Source organism: Ammodytes marinus (genome assembly GCF_949987685.1).
Source record: "Ammodytes marinus genome assembly, chromosome: 12".
NCBI lineage: Eukaryota > Metazoa > Chordata > Actinopteri > Uranoscopiformes > Ammodytidae > Ammodytes > Ammodytes marinus.
In genome coordinates this window covers 8,155,269-8,178,264 of record NC_137216.1, presented here as the reverse complement: position 1 = coordinate 8,178,264, position 22,996 = coordinate 8,155,269, and the positions used below count along the sequence as shown (strand labels likewise).

The 22,996-nt window shown below is 43.9% G+C and overlaps 1 protein-coding gene across 1 annotated transcript; it reads left to right on the top strand.

Moving 5' to 3' along the window:
* Positions 1-403: 403 nt before the first annotated feature.
* Positions 404-16,662, top strand: igfbp5b (insulin-like growth factor binding protein 5b). The gene is made up of 4 exons (XM_080038128.1): positions 404-1,153; positions 10,952-11,166; positions 12,568-12,687; positions 14,134-16,662. The coding sequence occupies exons 1-4, from the start codon at positions 820-822 to the stop codon at positions 14,275-14,277; spliced, it is 813 nt and encodes a 270-aa protein (XP_079894254.1). The 5' UTR covers positions 404-819; the 3' UTR covers positions 14,278-16,662.
* The last annotated feature ends 6,334 nt before the right edge of the window (positions 16,663-22,996 follow it).

The following is a 22,996-nucleotide window of genomic DNA, read 5'->3' as shown; positions in this document are numbered from 1 at the left end:
TTGTTTGAGAGAGATTGCCGACTATGACCTGTTGAGAGGCTTATTTCTTGCAGCGTGGGGTTGCGTTTGAAACAGTGCGGATCTAAAGACAGGCAATGCCCGCAGGTTACGCGCAGCCGCTCCACTGAAATGTTTCGACACAACCCGTTTCGATGAGGGTTAACGTTGCTCTCTGCCGTCGCCTCCTGCACCTCGGCATCAGTTCAGCCTTCGGGGTGAAACAGCGATCCTCCTCCTGCTGCTGAGAAGAAGAAGAGAAAAAAAAGGTTTGGCCGCCTGCCAAGCCGTGGAACAAGTGCGCCTCCCTTCCCTTGGCGTTTAACGTATTCATAGTTAGGGGTTTGGGCTCGGCTGTTTTTAAAAAGGCAAGGCAGCGCTCAAGTTGATCAGTCTTGCTCAGGAAACTTGTGCTTGGAGAAAGTATTGGGAGTCCGACAAAAAAAAACCTGAAGGGGCTGAGAAGAAGTTGAGAAGATTTCGCGCAAAGACTTATTGCCTTATCGCTCCTGCACAGGACAACATCTCGGGAGGAAAGGGAAAAAAAGAAATAGCACATTATCATTTAAAATAACTCATTTTGCGCGGTGTATTGCGTGCGCAACGCCTGCAATTAATGTTTTTCCTATTTAAAAAAATATATAGATAGAAACACTCTTGGATAAAGACTCCTGGCTTTAGCTTTAAAGCAAAAATCGGATTATCTGACTGAGGCATTGTGTGCTCATTACATTAGACCCCAGTCTCTTCTTCCTTCGCTATTTGAGGGTTTTTTGTATACAATAACTGAAGAAGAGAAGAGAAAGCACCACCAAATCAACAATGTTTCTGAGTTTGTGCCTCCTGGTGACGTTTATCTTGGGGCTGTCGGGTTGCTTGGGCTCATACGTGCCGTGCGAGCCGTGTGACCAGAAGGCGCTGTCCATGTGCCCGCCGGTCCCGGTCGGCTGCCAGCTGGTCAAGGAGCCCGGCTGCGGCTGCTGCCTAACGTGCGCTCTGTCTGAGGGGCAAGCGTGCGGCGTCTACACCGGGACGTGTACCCAGGGCCTCCGCTGTCTGCCCCGGAGCGGCGAGGAGAAACCGCTGCACGCGCTCCTCCACGGCAGGGGAGTGTGCACCAACGAGAAAGGATACAAACCTGCCCACCCGCCCATAGGTAAGGAGGCGCACGGACTGACTGAATGAGTGACTGACTGACTGTGTGTGAGTGAGTGAGTGAGTGAGTGAGCGAACTCTTTGACTTGACTTGAATTTTTATTTTATTTTTTTCTTTATGCGGCTGTAGTTTTGAAGGCATCAGTTCCAAATGACAGCAGGGTCTCTCCTCTCCACTGTCTGTGTGTTTTTAGATGATATAATGTCCCATGTGGGGATCCGCTGTGTGCTGCTGTTGAATCGCAATGTAGACTGATGGGATATAAGCAAAAGCCCACCAGATACAAGTAATCGCTCTTTACTAGGCCTACATTCAATGACATTATTGATTATTTTCCCCTTTTTTGCGCCTCCTCCTCGTACGGCCAACCCCCCATCATGCCCACAAGACGCAATGGTTTTCGAACAGGAGTGTGGTGACAAAAAGGGATTTCCTTCAAATAAAAGAGTATTTCAGCAGGTAGGTTGGAAGGGACCGTGTCCATCCCACACCCACAGGTCTATTAGATACCTTAGACCTTAGTTAACCACGTAGCCTAAATGTCCTGCCTGATCATCCTATAAACGCGATTATGTTGCCTATTCAGTTACAATACACTTGTACAAATATATATCTTTGCTATGACAAAGGACATCTTATGACCCTTTGATCATGATAAAAGCAGCTGTGCACATAGCCTATAACTGGATTCAAATCAACTGGATTTTGGCACCACACACCGGCACCACTGCTCTCTGACACGCCGCATGTTTGACAGATGGTTTGAGGTGCCTGCCACCTGATTAACTTTTATCCACTGCCTTGATTAAAGTGGCTGCTGCCGGAGCTTACCACTCCCGCTCTGCTCTGCTCGCCTCTCGGCTCTGTGCCTATATGAACAGAAACTCTGCAATAGATTGTCGCACGCTCAGCAGCATCCACGCTGTAATGACACTCTCGCCGTGGTGTTATAGGCTGAATCTTCCGAGTAAAAGCAACAACTAAAGGCGAACCAACACTTTCTTGGCTGTGTGTGTGTGTGTGTGTGTGTGTGTGTGTGTGTGTGTGTGTGTGTGCGTGCGTGCCCCGGGGCTGGTTAATCTGTTGCTCGACGCGCCTCCTCTGCGGTGAACGCGCATGCTGTGTCCCGGGTGATCAGAGCTTTCCAGCGCGGAGCTGTCAAACTGCGGTCCACAGCGAGAACCAGCAGCGGGCTGACAAGGAGCCAGGCAGGGCCCCCGTTTTAAAATATTTACATTTTAAAGGCAGCGCGAATTATTAAACGAAATTCTCTTAGAGGTTTCACCGTCTGTGCTCTTATCTTGACGCACACGCACATAAAACACTCGCTCTCTCTCTCTCTCTCTCTCTCTCTCTCTCTCTCTCTCTCTCTCTCTCTCTCTCTCTCTCTCTCTCTCTCTCTCTCTCTCTCTCTCTCTCATAAACACACACACACACACAACGTCTCAACCTACTTTATGAAAAGGAGTCTGTGCGCTGTGTGATGGTCTATTTATTTAAGGAGTATTAAAAGGGGGACATGTGGGAACCCCCTTAAGTGGAGCTTATTCTGCAAATCGTGGCCCTTTAATATCCACTAACAAGTGTCTGTCAAACCTCACTATTTCATATTGGGCTCCTATATGGCTTCCATTTCTCACTGTTTTGCCTTTTACAGTATCATCAAATCTCTCCAGGCACGAGGGAAAAAAACATAGTGTAGGCCTATACTATACATGGGATGGATTGAGGTGCCTCTCCACAAACGTTGGGTCTCTTTTTTTCGACATATTTAGGTCTGCAGGCAGTGTGCTGTTTGGAGTCGGATTACCACTAAATCTGTATGCGTGAGAGAGACGCAGCAGACGAAAAAGAGACACAAAGACACCCAAAGATATGCAGACAGAGGGAGGAAGACAGGGGCAGCCAATAGCCTTGAATGATTCGCGAGAGACGTTTCTGGGTGTTGCAGAGAGCTTTTGCTGTCACTCAGAGTTTGAGCCGCTTGTCAACAGAGAGATAAGTGGGTGGTAACCACAAAAGGTTTTGGCTACAAGCCTCGTTCGATAAAACAGGCCACCACTGGGCTCATCTTGGGCCGTTGACAGAGTCATTGGGGCTCTCCCCTCTCTTCTCATAATGACATTTTAAAGAGAATGTGGTTGCCCCCCATCCGCGGGGATGCAGTTGTTCTAAAAATACCCAGCCAACCTTATGTTTTTGCATCGATCCCTTTTAGCTGAAACAAAGCAAAGGTTGGGCTATCGGTTCCTTTTTTTGGCGTGTGAGCATGTGTGTGTTTGCTCTCACGTATACTTGGGGCGGGGCTGCGTGTGAGTGTCTGGGTGTGTATTGTGTGTGCAATTGTTGTGAAGTGATGACACCCCAGGCAGTATTTTGTCTCACTCACTCACACACACATAAACACACACACACACACACGCACACACACACAGTCACACACACACACACACATACAAACACGCACACACACACACACACACACACACAACCTGACTTCTTTGTTGGCCCCACAGAGGTAATCGGAGCATCTTTTCCTGCCTCTGGCGGTGCATTCATTGCTTGGGCGCTCAGTCACAAGGCAGTGATTCAGCAGAATGCCTCTGGCCCTCTTCTTTTCCCTCTGAAGGGCCTTCTTTCTGTCAGACGGCTGTGTGGATGGGCACTGGCGGAGGTGGTGGTGGTGAGGAGGTGAGCTTCTGGTTTCCTTACGGTGTGGGGTTGCAGCTGTCTTGTGTAGCCGTACCAGCTGAGCAAGGCAAACACACACACACACACACACACACACATACACACACACACACACACACACACACACACACAGAGGGAGGAGGAGGAGCTCAAGTGTCCGCAACACCCTGGAGGCCACGAGGGCTGCAGCCTACTAAATATTGACTGGGGGCAGCCAAACAATGGCAGAGAGGAATCTTTGCTATCCTAACCCCCTAACCAACCCCCACCATCCCTGCACCCTCCTTTACTGCTCCTGTCAGAAAAAAAGAAGCCTCGCCAATGGCTCTGTGTCTAGGGGGGGTAGGGGGGGTTCAGGTCACCGTCCCCAGCATTGGAACTTTTTCATATCAATGAATGTCGGTTACGTTCAACCCATCGCCAAACGAGTTCACACAAAGTTGATCGAGCCTGTCAGCCCCTGCAAAGCTCTCCATGTATTTCTCAGTATTGCAGCGTTTACAAACTGGTGTTGCCCTCATAACACTGCCGCAGGAGCTCAAAAAGCGCCACATGAAGTGTTTCAGTTGTCGATTCAACTGCTAAGAAAAAACCCGGACATACAGCAGAAGGTATAAAATCCATGCGTGATCACCGAGATGCTTACCTCATAGATGTTCAGACAGTGTTGTTGTTACTACTCAGAATTCCTCATAGGGGTGACAGAAGTTACGCTCTATGTATTTTATTCCATTATATCACATTTTGCTCCTTGCTCTGCTATCCCGAGAAGTGCTTGGATTGTAAGACACAGGAGTCGGTGTGTGTGCGTGAGGGGGGGCACTGACTTTGTTAGCCCCCCCTGCGATTGAATCAGAGCCTGTATAGCTTGCCAACAGATATGACTTCATGGCAGCAGGCCCCTCGTCCTCCCAGCTTCTGAAAGGGCCTTATGTTTTAACAGATTGCTCTCTGCCAAGAAACAAAAGATGATTAGGGAGGGGTTTCAAATCCAGAATACTCTACAGGCCCGCATGTGCAGAAACACTATGCCCCTTATTAGCATAGCAACAGGAAACCTGGTGCCTTTACTCACAACTTTAATGCTTAACATTTGTCTTGGCTCTCAGCGCGAGGGGATAGATACGGAATTATTGCAGCCACAGCGACATTTTGAACGGTTAGTGATTTTTCACGTCTTTGTCACTGTTAGCAATCATCCGAGTAAGTCGAGCAACTGCAGACTTGCAGATTTTCTTAATGTTTGCCAGAGCCCTTCACATATGTATGGTCACACTGTGGCCCTTCTCATGTCTAAGCACCGTACAGAATTGCTTGTCATCGCATACTTTTGGGAAAGCTATCCAACGTTCAGAGTCGCCATCTGCTTTTTCCATGTCCACAGCGTCAGTCACACAGCCCGCTTATTGGGTACTAGCAAGAGAAACCGATGCGGTGGTGAAGTGGTGAAACGCTGATTCTCCCTGACCGTTTTCAGTTGGGCTAATGACAACCAGCCACCATACTCTATGTGTGCCGTGTGGAGGTTAGGCGCGCTTATAGAGACATGCCACGTTAGATATAGCTCCGGTCACGTGTGGTCCCAGCTGCCTGACGGCTTCATGACTGCTCATGCGATGCAGTGTATGTGGCTTTCTGTCCATCTCACCTTGAACATCTGAGACAGTTCAGCGAAAGCCTAGCATGCGGCAACTGATCTGTTGCAGGTGCTCGGGAGAATTACTCGAAAGCTCCTTTTGTCATGATACCACACGAGGACCTCAAGAAAAAAAACATGCCATTTGTGGAAAATGTAATACCAAAAGAATGAAGCAAACCTGGTTTACTTCGCTATAGCACTGTTGACCTAGAGCTGTTTTTCCCCCTACACTTAGCATTTTGATGTACAGTGTGACCATGGGGACAGTGTTAGGCGAGCGGAGCTGTCGCTGGCAAGCACACAACCTCTTTGGCACACATGCTTTCTGTTGCATGATTTCTCCCTATTAAACTTAACAGTGGTTTTTGTACAGTTTATTGGTAAATGACACCTAGCCTGCTGGTGGCAACAGCTGTGAAAGAAATCAGCACTTACTGTCGCCCCTCTACACCAGGAGCATATATGATTAAATAAAGGCAGTGATGGACGCAAGCTGGGCTTTAACAATTGTCACATGACCACACCTGTGATCTATCCTCCGACACCTTGTTATAATGCTAGCTTAATGCGAGGAAGGACAAAAATCGTCTCATTGTGTTTTTCTATATTTCCAATTGCAAGCAGGACCAATTAGTTCCTTACAATTCAGAAAATACAAAAGAGGCTCCGTTGACATCTGTAAAATGTTGGTGTGGCTCAGAATGTGACTTGATGAACCCCTTTATTGTCATATTTTGCATTGAATAATGATTCCTCCTGAATACCCACTTGTTGATTCTTAGTTTTATCACTTACACACACACTATATGCTTTTTTTATTTAAATGTTGTAAGTATTGTGTTCCATAAAAAAGATGGTTTGCTCATTCTTGGCTGTGTTGAGATTCCCACCACCACACTTGCACAACCCCGTCCGTAGAAAAAAGTGTTGACCCCTAAATCAGTGTTGAAGTTGCCTTTTTCACGCCCCACTGTGATGTGTCTTTTTTATGCTTTTGTAGAGTTGCACGCAGGAGAGCGCTTCACTCTGGCCGAAATAGCTGTGCCTCCTCTGCCAGTGGGGAGTTAGAAACGCCGTCACACCCAGCAATTGTGTTGTGGTAACGGCGGGCCCAAAAGAGGTGGTTGCGTCCGTCCGTGTGGCTTGTTGCAAAAACCCACACCCAGATGTAGGATGAGACCTCAGACCAAAATTAGGAATGTACAGTAGGAGAGCCGTGCGCCTCCTCTCTGATAATGTTCTTTTCACATGGACCGGGGTTTGAAAGGCCGATTGATTTATTCAACACTGCGGAAGCTGTAAACAGTTCAGAGGATTTTGCTCATACCTACAGTAGCATTTCCCTGTTGGGGGAGGATTTTGCATCCTCCCATAAGTCCTGTTTTTTTTATTTTTTTTAATAATCCTTGAATTGTTCTTGTGTTGCTATTTATACCATCGCATGCAGAAAAGCAGGAAACTTTTTGATTGCAAAGAACATATTCTAGTGTGCACAATACCCTGGGAAGACTTATTTCCTGCATTTTTCAAAAGCATTTGATTGAGACCGTGCACAGGGATTCCAACAAAAAATTCCATCAGTGCGACAGGACATGAGCGTCCAAACGTAATTCCGTTACAGTTGAAGTGGGTGGGGGTCGAACAAAACCATTGGCATATTTCTGCTCCAACTGCTTTGGAACGGAGCCTGTTTTTCTTTAGTCATCAGTCCTCTTATGTCACTGGCCCTGTGTACAGTGGCCAAGTCACGTGCAGAGGGGTGTATCTCAATGGCTTTTGAGATCAAAACTACAGTCACTTTATGAGAAAAGCAACCGTGGCCATCTGTGCCAACAATCTTTTACTCTGGTGACACTAACACTTTGTCATTTAATCTGGTGATTGTTTCGCTTGCCCGAGAGTTCCCAGCAACGGTCAAAGCCTCTGTAACCAATATTCCTTTGGTCATCTGGACCTGGCTTTTGTGCACCGTCGCTGACTTGCACTCCACTGGGCTTGTTCACACCTCCCTTTCTGCTCCGGGGTTATCAGGCCGTGGCCTGGCTTTCAAATATTAAGTAGCTCAGGCAGTCTGAGGCTGAGGGATGGTTTACTAACGTCATGCTTTATATGACACAGGCCCCCTCAGGCTCATTTATCCCCCACTACATTATCTTGTCCTTACCCCCTGTCCGGATTAAACCAGCTCCTCTGTTTACCATTCCCTCACATCTTGTAATAAGATGTAATTTCAGAAGCAGCACTGAGACTGACTTAATCAAAGGCAGCACATGACAAATGGGGTGTACTGCTTGGATATCTAATGAGAGGAGGTAGAATCTATTGTTCTTTTTCTTTTCTTATTTCTCGCTGTCCAAATGGTATCGTTAAAGTCTTAAAGATCCACTGGATAGCACAAACCAAAAGAAGGGGTAGCTTATCTTTCATGCTTGGACTGTTGCCTGGTAAGAAACTTGGGATATTCATGAAGCATAATTGTGTGCAGATGTTTAATTTTTAAACAGAGAAGAGTATCAGGTGCACCTCCTTTGGCTAATCCACTGCTTTCGTCCTAATGAAATCTTTAGCTGGAGCAGGGAGAGAGAGAGAGAGAAAGAAAGAGAGAGAGAGAGAGAGAGAGAGAGAGAGAGAGAGAGATAGCAGCCCACAGCTTTGGGCTCAGCTGAATGGAAGAGCTGCACATGACTTGGCTCACTTGGCTCCCGTCCAGCGTCTTGGCTGGGTTTCAGGAGTTAAACACAGACCCTTTAAGCCTCCTTTACAAGCTGGGTACCCTGAGCATGGAAAAACTGAGTTCTTGTGGCTGTGCGCTGAAGAGCACCACTTCAGAAAAGATGGATTTGGTGATTTTGTGACTGGAGGAGAAAAAAGAAGCCAGACACCATTGTCTTTAGAAAATGCGGCATCGTTTTTTAAAAGTGCAGACATAAAACCCCTATTCCATTCACCCTGTGATTCTAACACTACAGTATTCTCTAAAGGAGAGGCCATTCTCTCCAAAGTGACTGACCTGTAAGGTAGCTATAATTGCTGTGCCGCGGCTCAGACCTTTTCCTTAGTGCTGGTTTTTATATGCTCAAATGAGATTACACACGAGACAAGAATGCACGTAAAAAAAAACAAAAAAAACACACACTCCTTATTCTCGATGGCGTACTGTATGTCATTGCCAAATATGTGGCATTTTAATCAAGCGCCCCCATTACAAATTATTGTACCGTCCAGGCGAAATAAAGACTTTTTTTCCACAGACAGCGGCCCACATGCATGGTGTATACATAGGAATGCTTGTTTGACGTATTTATTTATAGCAAGTAATAGCCTCGTCGTCTGAGCGCGGGGGAGACACAAGGACATATCCAAACACAAACCAAGGCCTGCCAAGTCATGAGTTGCGAGATTAATTTCAAAGAGACGGCAGTGCAGCGCAGAAGCCAAAGACCCAATTCTGGTAATCACCCTGCCCCCCACCCCCCCAACCACCACCACCCCCCCCTCCCCTCTCAGAGACTCCAGACGCTCATGCTGTGTCAGGCTCTTTGAACATCAGTTTTCCTCGGAGCTTGTGTCCTTCTTACGTCTCAGTGCCCCTCTCTCTCTCTCTATTTCTACAGTGGCTGTGTACTAACAACACCAGTCGGCCGGCTTGTGGCAAACTTGTTAAAATCTTATTTTCCAACTCAACTTTTTCTCCCGTGCCCCCTGTACAAACAGGGAAGTTGATTTGTCTTGCAGCAGCAGCAGCAGTTGGCCCTATAGTCGGCAGCCAACATTCCTCTCTGGTTCAGAGAGTGTGCACCACGGCGGGTTTCCTTGTCAGATAAATATAACCAGGGTCATCCGCTGGCACCATCGTCCTCGGCCGGTTGGGGCCTGGCAAAGTCCCCACAATAACTCTGTACTTATGGTACAGCTAAGCCAATGGAAGGGGGGGGGGAGTGCTGAGAGCTTCTTTCTGTGGCCTCAAAGAACCTCTGGCTGGGGGTCCAGGCTTAAGAGGCTGAGCCCCAAAGATAGGAGGGGGGAGTGCGCAAGGTTAAGGATAAAGGACCTCAACCTGTGAACATCCCATAAAGAGGGACTCTCCCATCCCTGAGACTACAGTGCCCCCTGGGGGGAGCTGGCATTACGCCGGAGGAGCAGTGCATAAAATGTGACAGAAATGGCACAAGCATTTATACGAGTCCGCAGAGCAACTGGATTTTCCTCTGCTTGACATTTAAATGGGTTTAATGTGGGGCACGTCGCCGTAAACGTTAACGACCCTCGGAGGCCTTAAGTCCCCGTTGAAGTTTAGCGGTCCAGATAACGTGTTAGCACATTTTCCAGGCACAGTGTAGGGGCAGCCATGCAACATGTTCTTCTCATATTATGGAGGTCTGTGTGCACACTCATATGTGCTGCCTGGGTTATGTGTATCTGTGTTAAGGTCCATAACCAACATGTCTCACTGACATGCACGCAACATTAAAATACCCTGGAAGAGTAGACTGGTGTCTGTTGTTTTTCATGAATGCAGAGAGACGTACTTTTTTCCATTGTTATAAGTCTTAATGGGGTCGGGGGATGTGTGTGGGTGAGAAAAGATGAGCAGATTAACTCCTGCTAGCTGTAGGAGTTCATCAGCTGTTGATCAGAGCTCCAGCCTCCCCTCCTTTATAGAAAACAAATGGGAAGCAACAGTTGGTTCCCATGGGAAGAGCACCTGGTATTGTGCTTATGTGTGATGTGTATGGCAAGCTGCAGAACTTCACATTTAAGATTTACACAGATTACAAATCAATCTGTACTATAAATAAAAATACTGAATACTGGATTGGGTTAGGGTTATTTTACATTGATTGTAAAATCTACAAATATAAATCTCTCTATGAATCTCTATTTAACTGGTTAATCAAAATGTACGTTATTGTGGGTCTATGATGCTGTTATTGGATCCCTTACAGAGACATGTTAAATGCCTGAATTGTACGTTCCATTTCACACAGAATGTGTGGCTGTTCATAGTGAAAGTGCTCTGATGATCCTTGAATGAAGTTTAGCATCTAGCTGACCAACTCCACCAACCCTTATGCGTTGGTGGAGACCAAAACAGAGCTAGAATAAGAGTGAATGTTTGACTTTTATTCGTAACACGGCTGAAATTCTACTGTCTGCCGGATGCACTAAGAGGCATTATTTTGTATACATTTGTCCATAACAATTTAATACGGTGATAATATCTCAATGATGTGTTCTCACTGCTTGTTCTGAGGCAATTCTATTTAGGCACAAATTGCTAGCCAGTGCAGTTTCTCACAATATGTTTCATCTATTATTACTAATATGTTACACTTTGCCAATTCATTAATGAATCATACACATGTACATATGTCAATGCATTAAGGTGAAGCTGGATCTTGGTTAATGGTTTAAAATTGTGACATTAATTGTTAACCTTTTTTTATTCATTTTTTTCTTTGTTGCAGATCACGAGTCTCGGGAACATGAGGACACCATAACCACAGAGATTACGGAGGAGCTGCAGCCGGCTAAAGTGCCGCTCCTTCACAAAGACATTGTGAACAGTAAAAAGGTCCACGCGCTGCGCAAGGAGCAGAAGAGGAAGCTCAGCAAGTCACGCTCCATTGGCTCCCCCATGGACTACTCCCCTCTGCCCATCGACAAGCACGAGCCTGAATTTGTAAGTAGGCTATTCTTTTGTGACTTTGGTAACTCCCGATGATAGTAATGTAAGACCCCGTTTCCACTTGTCATTAACATCTGACTTTTGTAATCGGATCACATGAATAAAGCTTTAACTATAGGTGAAAACACTCTCAAGACGCATTGAGATCGGATCACAAAAACCACATTCGGAGGTGGTTTACGTCCGTTGTGACCGTTGTGTCCGCATTCATTTGGTAGTGGAAACACCAATGTGACTTTTGTCCACATTAGGGACCTCCTACTCAACTGCCGCCACCTGTCTGAGCGGAAATACGTTGAAAATGCATCACTGGCGTTCATGCAGTTTTTATAGAAGCCTCATGAACGTTAGTTGCATCCGCCAGTATTGCAAATGACAAGCTTTCTGTCCTCTGTTTTCATTTCACTGCGTAAATCTGAAAACACGAAAATTGCTGCTATTGACTGGAGAGCTGCAAGGCAGCGACTTCCTGTTCTTATCTGCTTAAGAATAAAAGTCAACTCGTGTTTGGCTAGTAACAGGCTTTTAATGTGAAGGCACACAGGAAATATTCTGTTCGCACATGATGCAGTAACTTAACTGCATATAGAAAGCTGTGTAGGCTACTGGTGGTGGTGACAAGAGTGTAGCAGACGTTAGAAAAGCCGCCCGGCAAACACACATCTTTCACCAGCCAAAGTGGCGTAATAACTTACTCGCCTAAGAGTTTTTACTTTTATATACTATCTATGATATTTCCCGCATTTGGCGAGTGTTAATGTAGAGCCCTCTAAGCAGTGTTGTGCATCGCTCCTCCTTGTCTAAATGAGACAGTAGCCTATCTCGTCAACCTAGACTGGTAATTATCTTTGCATGTAATGCATTTTAATAGCAAATGCGATTAAAACTGTGGAACTGTACAGCCCTGTATGTTTACTTGTTTGAACCCCACCGGTTAAAAACAGCAATGCAAACGGAAATTATGTGTGTTGATTTAAATACAGCGCGGGTAAATGGAATCGGATCACAAGTAGACAAAGAAGTCACATTTGAAAATACAAGTGGGAACACACGGACTGAGAGCTGGCCACTTGTAACCAGATTCAAAAAGTCAGATGTTAATCCCAGGTGGAAACAGGGTCTAAGCTGCTCCCTTGTGGCACATATCTTCACTGTAACATATCAACACTAAACTTAACTTAACTTAACTTAACTTAACTTAATTTAGCTTAGCTTAGCTTAGCTTAGCTTAGCTTAGTTTAGCTTAGTTTAGTTTAGCTTAGTTTAGCTTAATTTAGTTTAGCTTAATTTAACTTAACTTTTAATATAACTTGCATTGCGACAGCCTCATGACAGTGTGACCTGGAATGACTGTGTTGCATGATTGTAACAGTGCTGTCTGTCTTTCCCCCAAAGGGTCCGTGCAGGAGAAAACTGGACGGGATCATTCAGGGCATGAAGGACACTTCTCGCGTCATGGCTCTGACTTTGTACCTTCCCAACTGTGACAGGAGGGGATTCTTCAAGCGCAAGCAGGTCAGTTCGCTTCGGAAAAGTGCTTTTACTCTTTGCACCGAGAAAGCCTGTCATATAATTGTTCATGTCGCATTGATATCTAGTATTTAGAATCGCCTTTTTGCCCACTGCTTAGAATACAGCATAGTTAAAAGGAATAGTTCAACATTTTTAATTTAAAGCAATTTGTCTCCCTCTTCGGCTCAAGAAAAGGTGACAGAAACCATTCCCTGTAACTGTGCGTGCATTTTTGATGTAGAAATGGGCAAATGTTGCCCATCGGGGTTAGCTTAGCTCAAACACTGGTAGTCATGGGGACCGGGTCAAAAGATTTTCAACATCACTTTACGCTCCTGTGTGCTTGTTGGGACTTACCATATTATTTTGCACTCTATATTCTTACACCTGATGTCACTTTAGAATCAAATACATACTGGCAAGTATTTTTAACACTGCCAAATTCTATATAGAAAAAATTCACGCACAGTTACAGGAACAGTTTCTGTCGCCTTTTCATGAGCCGGAGAGAGAGATGATAATAGATGATTGTTTTGAACTATTCCTTCACGGTTGAGTCACCGTAGCATTTAAAACAGCCACTTGCTGTATTTATGGCAAAATCAATTCATTTAAATGGGATCGATGTTGACAGTGCTGACCTCATAGGGAACAGAGAGCTGGAGAGGCTAAGATGGAGGAAGCTTTCATATTTTATAAGCTGTGCTGCACCATCCACATGGCTCCACAAAAGACGAATAGTTGGTGCTAGTTCAGAGACTTTGAGTCAACATTATAAATATGTCTTTGGAATAAACTGTAAAATGACTGAATTTGAGCTTGTTAATGGTTGGACAGCAAGCTAGTTTGAAGACCTTTTGTGGACACATTTGTAACTGATTAGCGATAATATGTTAAAGGCTTGCTAGTGTTTTAGGCAACCACTAACCCTTTGAGTAGTCGCTACAGCATGTCACCAAGCTACCAAACTATTGTTTTTGTTGTGTGAAATCATACAAATAAAAGTTCTGTGGTGTGATCTGGCCTTGAAGGTGGAGTCAGCGATTCTGGAAAATGCTTGTTGTCATAATCGCTTTATGTCATAAATCAGTGAATATCTTCTCACGATCCGCAACCTGTCCGTACCGTGCGCGCTGAATTAACATCTAGTGTTTATACACAGCCTAGGCTCTGTAAACAAAGGGTATAAAAACAAAGGGATCCAGAATCACTGACTCCACCTCCACTCGAGCCAGCTTTTCTAACCCTAGGTTCAGGTTACTTTATTTGTACCCCATAGGTAAATTTGTTTTGCAGTTACACAGTTTCAGACACTGCATACAACACACATGGTCCGATAATATAAATACAACTATTAAAATGCTCCAGTGCTAATCAGGATGCTAGAAAAAAAATGCTAATAAATACCAATTGAAACTGACCCTATCATCCTGTCTTTCTGGCCCACAGTGCAAGCCATCTCGCGGCCGCAAAAGAGGCATCTGCTGGTGCGTGGACAGGTACGGCGTTCAGCTCCCCGGAACGGACTACAGCGGCGGGGACATTCAATGCAAAGACCTGGAGAGCAGCAACAACAACAACAACAACGAGTGAAAGGTGGAGGTTCCACCCTTCGACTCCCCTACCCCCCCAAACCCCTAACAAACCACGAGACCCAGGGCCCGCGCCTACTCTCTGAAAACACACCTGTATGCTCAGCCCTCTGTTCACTTCAAGAGTTTTTTTGTTTTTTTCAAATTGAAAAAAAGGAAGAAAAAAATTATCCAAACGAAAGAACAGGCTGAAAAAAAGACACCTGTATATTTTTTTTTCATTTTCTTTTCTGTTGTTGACCAAGCACTCATACCCGAATGAGCGTTAAAGTCCCAGATGATTTTACTTGATCCCTTGACTGTCTCTCACAAAGGGAGCCCTTGTATGAGGCGGGTTCGCTGGCTGCAGATCCATGAAAATATATGCACTCAATGGATATATTTTTGTAGAAGCTGGGGGTTTCAATACAACAACTTTTTACGCCGTAAAATTTACACAAAATACATTGTGAAGAAGAAAAAGATAAATAAACGTATCAGGCACATTGATTGAAAGCAGATCAGTTTTAGGCTGTGGAACATGATGCCACTGTGGAGCTGACGATTGGCAGAGTAATTTGTTTTTTTTGTCTGTTTTCCAAAAGAAAAAAAAAGAAACAAAAGATGGAGATGGGCTGTAGCAGTCGACTCTATCTGGATACGTGGTTTCTGTCAGAGCACTTATGAATAGGGGGAACCTGCTTAGATAAGTGTAACTTCACTAAATGACGCTTGCATGACTGCTTGTATGTGTACAGTGCGAGTGTGTATTATGTATCAGCCTGTGTTGGCCTATGACGGAGTGAGCCTATTACAAAAAGAATGTTCTTTTTTTCTTTCTCTTTTGTTCTTGATTTTGTCACAACAAGTATTGCTAGCGCTTGACGTGGTCTTGGGACTGGCCTTCTCTATAACTGATGTTAAAGTAATGTCTCGGGACTCGCAGAGTGTTTGGAATCAAAAGAGTGAGCATATCGTCACAGATGATCCTACAGTATGTTAGTGGCAACTTCGACAACGGAGCTAGCCTAATATGCCAACTGTGCCTATTGAAACAGACACTGCCATGCAGGGCGACACAGAGCTTAGAGAGCACTGACTCTACCGGATAAATAAAGATGAGTGTTTTTTTTTTGTTTTTTTTCTCGACTTATCGAGAACACAAGTTGGACTTCGATCTTTTTTTCGAGTTAAGTGCATAATCAAAACATGCCAGTCAGGCCAGTTGCTTCTCTGATTCAGTTTGTGTGAAGTGTAGTTTTGTATGGTTTGGTTTGTGCTGTTTTCATTGCCTTCAGTGAAGTAAAGACCGCCCACTTTTGAGCCATGTTCCTTTATCAAGTGGTTTCCCCCCTCAGTACTGCTACTACAGCGTAACCATGGTGTATTACATTACTTTTTAAATATAGTTATTGAATGTTGTTTTCCTGTAGAAACATAGTATGACAACAATGTAATTGTGCTTGGAACAAAACAAAAAAAAGATTTTAGCCTGTAAAGAATTTAAATAGAGTCCTAGAGTCATTTGACGACAGTCAAAAAAGCTAACCCTTCTGGAACCCTTCTGCTTACATGCCTCCATGCAAAGGTTCTCCACCTACATCCACACGGAGCATGATCCAAACACAAAGGTTACAGGTTACGACAGGGTCTTTCAATATAAGTTCTTCTCTCTCTGTGTGCAAGTCACAGTGCCTTCCTACATGCAAATACATGTAAATAGCGACGTGAAAGTGACATGGATACCATACAGGGCAAATTCCTTTTTCTGACAACCCCCCCCCCCCCCCCTCCCCTTCCCGTACCCCCCACCCCCCTTCCCAGCCAGGGTTTATACTTGATACAATGATCAAGAGGTTCTAGGTTTAGTTCTTATCAAGAGAAGAACAATGAATGTGGTAGATCCTGTAAATGGTGTCAGCAACAGATTGCAAAGCCATTTGCACTCTGCGCCTGTACCTCGGGGTGATTCTGGACAAAGAAACGATGTGTGAGGAACTGCTGTGTGACTGCAGCCAGTTAACACCTCCCTCTTCACTTTCCTTGACAACCGATAAGCTAACATTCTTGCTTTTTTTCATGTGAATGCCAATGTATATGATCGCCAGAGAGGGGAAAGCCAAAGGATGTTTGGAGGTCAACCAACCGTTGCCTCCGTTTTGCTTGTAGCAAAAGAGAAATGACGAGTGCATCCTCAATGGCTTTCAGTTGTGAATATACAGTATATATTATCAAGGCTCCTTGTCCCACTTCCGACACCAAATCCCCACTTCCACTTTCGAAAAAAAAAAGCAGCTTGCACTTATTTCAGTTACTCACTATTGATATTGACACACAACGACGTCCTAAGATGTGGTATCATGAAGTCAGCGGAACGAAAAGTAAAAAAAAAAAAAAAGTAAAAAAACAAACAGCCTCAAAAGCTACATGTTGTGTTATCTTGTGCTTACCTTGTAAAGGTGGGGCTTTGAGGTAATATTTTGTCGACAGGGGCTGTGCAAGCCCATGCCTGGGACCTCCTATACGGCAACATCTTTTAGGGGAAAACAAAGTAGATTGAAAGTAACACACAGCTAGAGATGTTCTCATGGCCAATTGCACAGAGATGAGAGTGGAGATAGAGAAAGATGGAGGAAAACGAGACAGAGGAGAAAAAGGGAAGAGGAAGAGTTAGGGCGCCATGGGCGGTGGTCATGATCAGGGCCTAGCCACTTTCCCCGATATGGGGTCACCAATTGCATGACATTTAGATACAGTTAGCGAGACAGTTGCCAGGAGTCATGGGAAATCTGGGGAACGTAATACTCTTACCAGGCACAGCATATCAAGTTTCACTTTGTTTTTTTATACTTGAGTAAAAAAAATGCTGATATCTGGGACCATTCACTGTCTGGATCAATCAGGTGTGTGAATACTTAAATGTCCCAGGTGTGTGTTTCTTTAGTATGGGGTCCAAGGGGATCTCTGCACAGTAACGTCCTGGTCCCCACACTTGTTTGTGGGTTTATAGTAAGTTCCTCAGGTTTCACATCTCCTACTTGGTTTAAACTCATATTCACATGTCATCCTTCAGTAGCACAGTAACTACATACAACTTTCTTTATGAGTACTTAACATTTTTCTGGATGTAACGAGACAACACAATTGTTTTTTTGGTAAAATTTGGCGTTCACTGAAATGGAACCCATCTGTGGCCGGAGGGGAGTGGGAAATGAAAATGGTCAGTATTTGGAACTACATGAAACAAATAAGACAAAAAAAAACTCAAATTATTAAAGTGAATATCACTGTGTAATATTTATTCAACTTGTAATTTATGTACTCTTTTAACCTTTGTCTTTTTTTTGTTATGACAAAGCATTTATTTAAATAAAGTTATGTATTCATTTAAGCACTGTGGTGAGTTTCTTTTTTTTTCATTTCAAGGGCCGATGCTTTTTTTAAATGGGAGTGAGTGTAGTCGCTAAATTGGCTTGAAAAATACAGTTTGAAATGGGAATCATCCTGATAGTAAGCGCTGGCTAATCTCCCTGGCACGAGCTGATAAACCTCTTAGACATAAGTCTGAGACACCCAGGCTAGCCCACAAGGATCTCATGCAGCACGCAGGATGTGACTTTATAAAGCCTCGCCCGGGGGCCAAGTCACCTGCTTTTCAACACTATAGTCGAAATAGATTGCACAGGAACAAGGAAGTCATTTAATATGAGTTTGAACTTCAAGGGGGAGGGGGGGGGGGAGAGAATGGATTTGTAGCCTGGAGGAGGCTCCCACCATGTAAAACCTATACCTTTATAACCTTCTAAAAGGCAGAATGAACTCCTCTGAGACACGCCTATTCTCCAACAGACATAGATGTGTGGCTCAATGTAAGTGCACAAGGTGTGGACAGACCATGAGCTATAAAAAGTCTAGTAAATATAGCAAGTACAGGCTATTGATACTAAGTAAGTGAAAGGTGAAGCAAGAGACTATTTGATCCACTGCAGGTGGATAGGTCTGTATAGGTCTTAACAATGCATTCTGGGCTTGTTTTTAAGCAGAAAACATAAATCATGATCATAAATCAGACAATTAACAACATATGAATATAATTATCCTCCTGTAATACGCTTCAGAATAGTTCTAATAATGACTATGGAAAGTTGAGTTGATGTAAGTGATTTAGAGGTTGAGATTTTTGGTTCAGAGAATTGAAAAAAAAAATATGTTAAGGTAATGGCTGTTAAAGATGGTGGCATAGGAGAAATATACGGACGCAAACAGACAAGTTTTAGTCAAATAAACACCTAAATGTACATTTTATTCATACTAGTATGAAAGTGGATATGCTTTGGAAGCAAAATAGACAAAGATCTCAAAAATTGTTTTCTTGCAGTTTCTCACCTTAAGAGCAATGATACCGACTCTATAAGTAGTTTGTTAAAGTTCTGCAGCATGCATTGCACGTGCACTCAAAAGGATACAATAGGGAATAGATTTAAGGATATGTGCGTGCATCGCTGCATCTCTGTGTTTTTTCATTTTTATTTCCCAATGAATTCCAGGAAGTGACAAAATGTGACTTTTTCGTTTTGGGGGGCCACCAAAATCTTTCCCCCGGAGACTTCAGCACTTTGACCAACTCCAGATGTGGGTGACTGAAAGCAGGGCATGAAAGGGTGGAGGGTCTGGCAGTTCCTGCATAGCAAGCAGATCAAGGCTGCCGTAAAGGTTGATGTGATGTGTGTGTGTGTGTGTGTATGTGTGTGTGTGTGTGTGTGTGTGTGTGTGTGCGTGTAGCAGGGAGGGCACAGATTATGACTTCGGGGGAGGAGGAAACATGTGTAGAAGATTTGATTTGTGAGGCAGTGAACATGACAATTACTATTTGCCTTCAAAGAAACTGACAACTGCACTTAGGACTTCAAAGCATTTATGCCCCTTTTATTACATAATTAAGCCCAACAACATTGGATGGTACATCTAACATCAACTCACGCACCTCACTCCAGTCCAAAAAAACAGTGAAACTTGCTGCGCCCAGCACTCCTGTGCCACTCAGACATCAAAGTTTATGCACAAAGTTTTGGACACCGTTAGTCCCTGCAGTAATGGGATCAAACAAATGATCAGCGCTGGTAATATCCGATTGAAATAGCTTTGGAGAGGCATTCACTTGCTTTTTGCTTTCGACTAGGCCTTTGGCTCATAGCGTTACATGTGCCTTCTAGAAAAACAATGATGGGGCATTTAGAGACATAAGCGTACAAATGGCATGCAGATGTTTACACTGCGTAATTGGGATCTTTGCAAAAACACACTTTTTGTGCTCTTGTACACTGCTATCTATCGACAGAGAGGTAATGGTGGTTCTTTTCATCACCGGGAAGGAGATGAAAGGAGATTTGAAAGAATGTACAGCGGTTGGGAGGTAAATCACTTGACTTAGTGGCGGAATCCTTCCAGTGCCGGTGGTAGAAGACGGCAGACAAGTGTCTGCTAGTTTCCGTCCCGAGCCCTTTCATCAAACACGGACTTATAGACGCGCAATCCCAAATGGAGGGTTGTTCGGAGGGTGGATCGGATGTGACTGTGAGAACCACAACTGCATGTTAAACAAAATCCACTTTTCAGATTAAGATTTGACTTCCTACACACCATAAAAGGAGAAGCATTTTAAAGCCCACGTATGCCGCGCCTGTTCTTGCTGCCGTGCATTGGTATTTACCTCTGAGGTAAACGTACTGGCTGAATGCCTGTATTTCGCCGATTGGTCTAGTGATTGGCCAAATCAAGCTTTGTACTATGAAGAGGAAAATAGAATGTAAGAATGTGAGATGTGGATCAAATCAAAAGAAGAAATTTGAAATGTAGAACTTCCCTTGAACCTCTGGCCATCGGCTCTATTGAATCACCAAAGTAACTTCTGAAAAATGAAGCTATGTCACTAGAAATCAGTCCAACTGGGCTAGAAACACAAGTGGACAGAAGGTCAACGAACCCTCAGGTAAGAGAAACTTTTCAAAGGAGAAAACAAAAGGCAAATGGTAAAATGGCAGGCCCATCTGTCTGTCCAACATGCATCACAGATTACCGGCCGGCTTCATGGTTCCAATTTGAGCTACCATCCTTTACGTAGCTGTAGGCACTCACGGTTCTTGAGTCAGTCTCGTCCCACTTTTGTTGTTGTTGTGACGTCACAGTGCTCCGAGATCTCAGCAATTCCTTTGGTGATTATAATGATGTGTGATCTGATGGCCACAGCTATTACACTAATTGTAAAAGAGCTGTAGTTTTTCTTTGTGGTTTTTCTACTTCATGTCAGTCTCTGGCATGCCAATAATTTAGGCTAGATAAACACATACTCGCTTAAAGATATTTGCTTATTCAATAGCCTTCTATTATGGCTCCTGTTGTACATTTGCAAAGTGCATACCCCATCTGGGTTTGTTTGTGTTTCCACAAGCCTCTGTTACACAGAATATTTGTGCATGAAGGGACTTTTTCAATTTTTTTATATCCTGAAACATAATGGTTGGCTCCGTCATCCATATTCACAGATAAATATCTTTAGTGCTGAACTTCCTGGCAACGCCGGAGCACCTTGCCATTCAAACAAAGGTAAAACAAACAATTTGGTTAACATTCAACAAGTACAGCTTCTGCATGCCTTTAGACACAGACGCACCATCAACATATCAAGGGAAGTTGTTGAATGCTAACAAAAGAAATACTAGGCTGAAAGTAGGGCAGATTTTGGTCTCTAGGCCAATACACGCACATGTGCTTTTGCACATACACACACACGGACACAATCACGCAAGCACACACATAATCGCCCCCACTGCGATACCCACTGCTAAACTACCCTCCTTGGCCCATTGTGCCTGATCTATCAAACCCAAAACAAAAGACACTTGTTTTGATTTGTTTTCAGAAAAGGCCAGCTTCAAAAAACTAGCATTTAATGTGCTGAACGACCCAGAGGACGCCCCAAAATCCATGTGTGACACCAAGCCAAGCTGTCAAATTTGTCAAGCAACGTCCCTGCCAGAAAACCCAGCATTAATAAGACAAAATAAGAAGAAATTAGAAAGAAAAAAATAAACACAAAAACTGAACCAAGCTATGGTTGAAAGGGGACTGGTGCTCAGCTAGCTGCACTCTGGCACATGTATAAGGTTACAAGGCCAAAGCCAGTCAGGAGTGGTCTCATAAGATACACTTTTGGCCATAACTTCAAAGCAGTATTTCTTCACACCCAGATCTTAAATCATTTTGATTGCAAATCATTGGGGACTTTTTGTTTGGGACTTTTTTTCCACCAATGTTCACAATTTAAGCCATCAATAAACTGTCCTTAGGCTGCACAACATACAAACCCTTTTAAAAGGTCCCAACCGTTGCTATACAATCAGAAATATCTCGTACTCAGCACAAAATCAATAAAAACATGATCTTTTATACTCTGACTGAGACTGATCAAGAGAATGAATTGGCCGTTTTTCAAATCTGCCCTAAGCTAGAAAGTTCTTGTCTGTGCAAAATTGCAATACAAGCCAGCTGAAGCTCCTTTAATGCCAGGCCAAATTGAGTGGGCATATCTGATCTGCCAATGTACTGTATACTGTAAGTTTGGTGCTGGTGTTGTTTCCTCTCAACTAACCAACATGTGACTACTAAGATGTATTTCTGTAGAGCTCAGAAGGAGAAGTACTGTCAATGGAAACACTGAAGGGATTTGGAACTGAAATAAACAACAACTTACATTTAAAACATATTTATCTGGGGTGCCCGTGTGCAGTGGGTAAGGGCGTCGCCCCCCGGGCCGTGCAGCAGACCCGGGTTTGAATCCCGCCCCGGTCTGTTCTCTGCATGTCTTCCTCTCGCTGCCCCATTTCACCTCTGCCTTTACACACTGTCAATAAAGCATGAAAAATGCCCCAAAAATATATTTAAAACATATTTTTTTGATATGGGTAATTTAAGAATATGGTTTGGCACAAAACTAAACGGTGCATTCTTTCTAAGAAGGTCACTTTGGTATTTAGAGGTGGAATGACTAGAAATACCATTTACTCTATTGATGAACATATGGAATTCAAATTAATTTGTCAAAATCTGAACTGTCATTTGAGTGAGTCTGTATGAGCTGAGAGCCCTTCACATGCATATTTATTTATTTTATATCTACAATAGGCTGATTTTTGTCATCGGTTTTACACTTCTTCAGGCTTGTGTCAGCGATTTACACACTAACACACAACAACAATTGAAAATTGCAACCATATTTCTAAAGTCACACGTCAAAATCTCTCGAAGGAAAAAATCTCCTTAGTTTCCCTGTGATTAATGAGAGCCTGACTGTCACTTTAAATTGGCCAGGGCCTGTTGACTTGTCAAGGTTGTGAAACTATTGTTCACAGTCACATGTGAGCCGCTCCACGTATACTTCCATAATCGCAGCAGGGATAAAAAAATATTCAAACACATCGTTCTGATTAATGCTGCATCTGCTGAATAATCAACTTAACGTGTGTTTTACTGTGTGTGGCTGTAATGGATTACAGATAGATTTTTGAAATACGATAGAAACATTCCATGTCATGGAGTCAATCACTTGTGATGATGGGCTTGGCTGTCTTAGGGGGGACAATGGAACACAGTGGATTGCTCTAACAGCCCACGGATGGTAGAAAGGTTCCAATGCAGCCTGTAAAAGTGAGAGAATACTGTACACGCAGTTAGACACATGGTCA